This window comes from Ctenocephalides felis, unplaced genomic scaffold (genome assembly GCF_003426905.1).
Source record: "Ctenocephalides felis isolate EL2017-DRISC unplaced genomic scaffold, ASM342690v1 CF-g0.4_SCAFFOLD_02601, whole genome shotgun sequence".
In the NCBI taxonomy this organism is placed as follows: domain Eukaryota; kingdom Metazoa; phylum Arthropoda; class Insecta; order Siphonaptera; family Pulicidae; genus Ctenocephalides; species Ctenocephalides felis.
This window is the reverse complement of record NW_020538755.1, coordinates 9,042-14,355: the sequence shown is the minus strand read 5'-3', so window position 1 is coordinate 14,355 and position 5,314 is coordinate 9,042. Positions and strand designations below refer to the sequence as shown.

The window sequence follows — 5,314 nt, the reverse complement described above, 5'->3', positions numbered from 1 at the left end:
TTTTTATACGCAAAAACCTGCAATAATATAAATTTCTATCGGATGCAATGCAATATAAAAATATATTTTTTATATATATTTTTATCACAAAATAAAAACCGTGACATTAAATTCATGGGCGAAACAAATAAAATTGTTACAACAAATTGTAATAAAAATCACATTTGATAAAAGTAAAAATTTATACATGTTTGTGTGCATATATAAACCTAAGTCGCATATGATTAATATTTAATGATTTCATAAAATCAATATTTGGAGTTGATATAATTAAAAATTTAACGAAAATGGGTTTTTGTAAAAAGTTTTGGGTGTTGGCGTTTTTGTTGGTCTGCATTAATATGGTAAGTTAAAAAATTGATACAAAAAAAATAACTTTGAGTGACTTATGACTTTAATTTAATGTTAATAAAAATGTATTTGGAAATTAAGAAAAATTAATTTAAACTTTATTTGAACGTATGAACGTTTCAGTTAAAATCCTACCCTTCATTCAGTTAAAAACAACTGTAATAATTACAACTAAATATAGCATATATGATGATTAAATAAAAAATATACTTATATTATTATTTTTAATTTTTCAGAAGTTTTCAAATGCAGACAAAACAATGAATACAGTAATTATGCAATGCATCAAAGAAAAAAATGTTAATGTGAAAGAATTAGGAGAAATAAGTAAGTTTTATTTATTATTAACTTCCCGAAGGAGAAGTTTATGTTTTCATCAAAAAATCCGATTCGCAAATTTTATGTTTTCTCGACGTTTCAAGCCATTCTGAATCGAATGAGACCAACATTTGGAAGAAGTATGTGTGTATGTGTGTGTGTGTGAATAGATTTTTTGCCGTTAATCGACGTTTTCTCAAAAATGGCTGGACCGATTTCAAAAATTTAAAAGCCATTCGATGTATCTCGATGAGGAATAGCGTTTATCAATTTTGCGCGACGATCAGCCAAGCCGTTTCTTTGTAAATAGCAGAAAAGTGTAGAAATTTTCGTCCACGTTTGAGCCTAAAATTACCAACCGATTTTAAAAATTCAAAAATTATTCGAAAGATTTTGGTTGGGAATCGCGTTGATTAGTTTTTAGTAACGATCGGTTTTGTAAATATTGAAAAAATTTTTTTTACAATTCTGATAAAATTTAGTATAACAATACATCTCGTACTCTAAAATAACATATTAAAATATTATAGGCCTATGATGAGCGGTTGAATTACGATTGCAGTTGATGTCTACACTTCAATAAAATACATTTAAAAAAAACGAAATTGATGAAATAAAATCTGTTAAATTAATTCAATTTATACATTATAAGCATGTTTAATTTATACGTTCACGTATATCTTATTAATTATAAGTATCTTATTAATTATTATTTAGTAAAAGCAAAAATTATATTTATATAGTTAAAAAAAATTTCTAAAAAAAAAGATAAATCTCAAATCTTATTGATTAAGTTCTTATGTATACCTATCGAAAAGTTTATGCAACTTGCCTTTAGGCAAAATGCCACTTACGACTAGTTTACTTTATTTTCAATTCTGATATATTTTTCAATAATTTCAGTCACTAACAACAAACCAGACAAATACTGTTTCCATGGTTGTGTCTTCCAGAAATTGGGATATGTAAGTACATTTTAATAAAAATAATATATATTACAAGACCTTATTTTACATGGACTGCTAGTCGAGCGCAAAATAAGTGTCAAAAGATAGAAGGGACTGTGACGTCACTGAGTGAACAAGCGTTGCCGACAATCGTGGAACATTCCCGATTGATTAAATGTCGTGGGTCACATGCTTGACCTAAAATTAAATATTTTACGCTCAATAGTGGATATTACATATTATATATATATTATACATGGTAATAGTTAATGTAATTCAAATATTATTTGTGCAAATTTTATTTCTATAATATAATGGCGATTGTGTGGACTGATAATTTTGTATGAAATGATGTTAATAATATTAATAATGTACCTAAATCGAATCCACCTGGTAAAATCGGTTTATATGTTATAAGGTCTATGCATATGACGTTTAATCAATCTGGGGAGTGTTCCACGATCGTCCGCAACGCTCGTTCACTCAGTGACGTCACAGTGCACCTCTATCTTTTGGAACTTACTTTGCGTAGTCCTTGTAGTATAAGCTCCATGGTAACATAACATATCTATTTTATTCAAAATATGACTCATAACAATACTACAATGTTTTTTGTCTATTGTCTTATATTATTAAAAACAGCATCATCCTGAAATCTTATAGGCCAAATCTGACATAAAATAGACCAATGTTGTAACAAGGCTATGTTACGTAGCATTTTTCATATAAAATGGTACTAAAAACTGTCAAAATGCTATGTGACTGCTGTGCAGTCAGAAGTTTCACACATAATAGCTAACTTTACTCGTATGTTATTATGCCACATTACAAAGATGCACTTATGATAAGATTGTGCGTTTTCTGGGTTAGGATTTTCATCTAAAATGCCTGTTAAATTTCGATAGTTTTCAGTACCACTTTATATGAAACTAATGGGGCGCATAGCATCGTGCCTTAAGGCAAATTGCTGGAACTTCCCGTACCGTGATTAAACATTCGAGGAATAAAAACAATCGATAATTGTTTTGAATAATTTCAAATACATTATTTGTTACATATTGTAAATTTATAAGTGCTTTTTAAATTGGTCGAGGAGCGTATTACAAGAGTTCATGTACGTTTACAAGAAAAGTTTAGAAAGTTTAGAATTTTTTTGATAATTTAAAATTTTTTAGAATTTTGGAATTTAAAAAAACGTTTTTTTTTTAAATATTTTGAGAATTTGGAAATTTTTGAAATTATTTGATATTTTTTTGAAATTATCGAAATATTCTCAAATTTCTGTAAAAAATCATTCTTTCTTATATTTTTCAAAATTTAGTTTTTTTTTTTTAAATGGAAAATTTCGAAATCATTAAATTTTCTGTAAATGCATTTTTTGCACACCGTCTATTCGAGCAAAATGTTTTTAGAATTATCTAATCGGATAATCCGTTCTCTCAAAAACTGCGTAACCGTTTTTACACCCTTTGCACTCCATATCTCCAAAACTGCAAAATCGCGGTCGAGTACGAACCGAATGATTTTTTAATTTTATAAATCGATTATTTCATACTGTCGAAAATGTCCAGGACATTTTTAGAACCATATATATAAACTTCAAAATTAAAAATCTTGGTACGGAACCCAAAAAGTTTACACAAAATGGGTACACATTATTAAAATCTCTATAAAATATCTGATAATTTGATGTGCATATGTCCCATAAACATTTTTGACTGCCAAATGACACTTTTTTAACTTATTTTTGTTGAGAGTCCATAACCGCTGGACCTGCCTTTCCAAAAATGTTACCGTTTGCAGTTATTCTGACGTCAATACAAATAAAATCTTTTTTGAATTATTAAAAACGGACGCTCCGTTCTCTTGAAAACTGAGTTACCGTTTTTGTCACTTTTTGCCCCATACCTTCGAAACGGCTAGACCTGCCTTCGCCAAAAACTAATCAGCACGTCTCCTTCTCAATATAAATCGAATGTTTTTTGAATTATTCAAATCGCTTCATTCGTGTTCCCGAAATGGTCGACGAAAATTTGTATCCGCACACACATACACACACACACACACACACATACATCCATTTTTTCTAAGGTATGCCAAAATATTTAGAAGCTCTTGAAACGTCGAGAAATGCAAACATTTTCATTTTCGATTTTTTTGCGATTACTATAATTTACCCTACGGGAAGTTAAAAAATGCTATGTAACATAGCCTTGCCATAACATTGGTCTATTTCAGGGATTTGGGCCATTATTATCAAGTCTAATATTCTGGTGATTTAAATTATAATTTTTTTTTCCTTTAGTTCGTGGATGGTAAATTGAGCTTCGATGCCATGATCGCCGGTTTCAATGCTCAACAAAAACCTGATTCCAACCCTAATCCACAATTGGAAGATATTTTAGCGAATTGCATAAAAGATGTGATGACGGACGAGAAGAATGACGATGCCTGCATTATTGCTGAAAAAACTATGCATTGTGTTGTCGATCATGACAAACAGAAAAATACATAAATAAATTAAATAATTTCATTATGTATTGTCGAATACATCAAGAGCAGATTAATAAATTTATTGAATTTCAAAGCACTTGCATTTGTTTTAATGAAAATAAATTAAATTGCTGTGACTTCTCCTACCAAAAATCAAAATTTTTGAAACAGCTTTAAAATTGTTCGAAAATTCTGGAAAAAGTAAATTTTTGAGGATTTTGAATTTTTTGAAAAAATGTTACTTTTTTAAAAAAAGCTTAAAATTGTCCGAAAATTTTGAAAAAATTAAATTTTGAAGAAAAAAGCTTAAGAATTGTTATAAAATTTTGAAAAAAAATTTTTGAAAATTTTGAAATTTTTGAAAAAATGATACTTTTTTGAAAAAATGCTTTAAAATTGCTTGATATTTTGAAAAGTTGTTACTTTTTTGAAAAAAGCCTTAATATTGTTCGAAAAATTTGAAAGTAACAAATTTGTGAAGATTAAGAAATTTTGAATAAATGTTTACTTTTTTAAAAAAAGCTTTAAAATTGTTCGAAAATTTTGAATTTTCTAGAAAAACGGTACTTTTTTGAAAAACAGCTTTAGAATTGTTCGAAAATTTTGATAAAAATGAACTTTTGAAGATTTTGAAATTTTTGAAAAACGCTGTAAAATTTTTCGAAAATTTTGAAAAAACAAAATTTTTTGAAGATTAAAAAATTTTTGAAAAAATAATTATTTTTTAAAAGCTTTAGAATTGTTCGAAAATACTGAATAATTTTTTTTTTTTCAGATTTTAAAATTTTTGGGAAAAATGTTAATTTTTCAAAAAAAGATTTAAAATGTTCGAAATTTTTAAAAAAATAAATTTTTGAAGATTTTAATTTTTTTGGAAAAATGGTACTTCTTTGAAACAGCTTTAAAATTGATAAAAAATTCGAAAAACATAAATTTTTTGAAGATTTTGAAATTTTTGAAAAAAAACTGTATTTTTTTGATAAAAATCTTTAGAATTGTTCGTAAATTTAAAAAAAATTGATGATTAAGAAGGTTTTGAAAAAATGTTACTTTTTTGTGTTCGAAAAATTTGAAAAAAATAAATTTTTGAAGTTTTTGTAATTTTTGAAAAATGTTACTTTTTTGAAAAAAGATTTATAATGTTCCAAAAATTTTGAAAAAAATAAATTTTTGAAGTTTTTGAAATTTGAAAAAAAAGTTTCTTT

General features: G+C 26.7%; 1 protein-coding gene across 1 annotated transcript; it reads left to right on the top strand.

Annotated features, from left to right (window-relative positions):
* Nucleotides 1–287: 287 nt before the first annotated feature.
* Nucleotides 288–4,166, top strand: LOC113381117. The gene is made up of 4 exons (XM_026620096.1): nucleotides 288–344; nucleotides 588–678; nucleotides 1,573–1,634; nucleotides 3,922–4,166. Exons 1-4 carry the CDS (start codon nucleotides 288–290, stop codon nucleotides 4,129–4,131), a joined length of 420 nt encoding a protein of 139 aa, XP_026475881.1. The 3' UTR covers nucleotides 4,132–4,166.
* The last annotated feature ends 1,148 nt before the right edge of the window (nucleotides 4,167–5,314 follow it).

Bases quoted from the DNA above. Each gene is read 5' to 3' on its own strand.
- LOC113381117 (XM_026620096.1), top strand. From the start codon at position 288: ATGGGTTTTTGTAAAAAGTTTTGGGTGTTGGCGTTTTTGTTGGTCTGC. The intron at 345-587 runs GTAAGTTAAAAA...TTAATTTTTCAG, and splicing joins TGTTGGTCTGCATTAATATG to AAGTTTTCAAATGCAGACAA. The intron at 679-1,572 runs GTAAGTTTTATT...CAATAATTTCAG, and splicing joins GAAAGAATTAGGAGAAATAA to TCACTAACAACAAACCAGAC.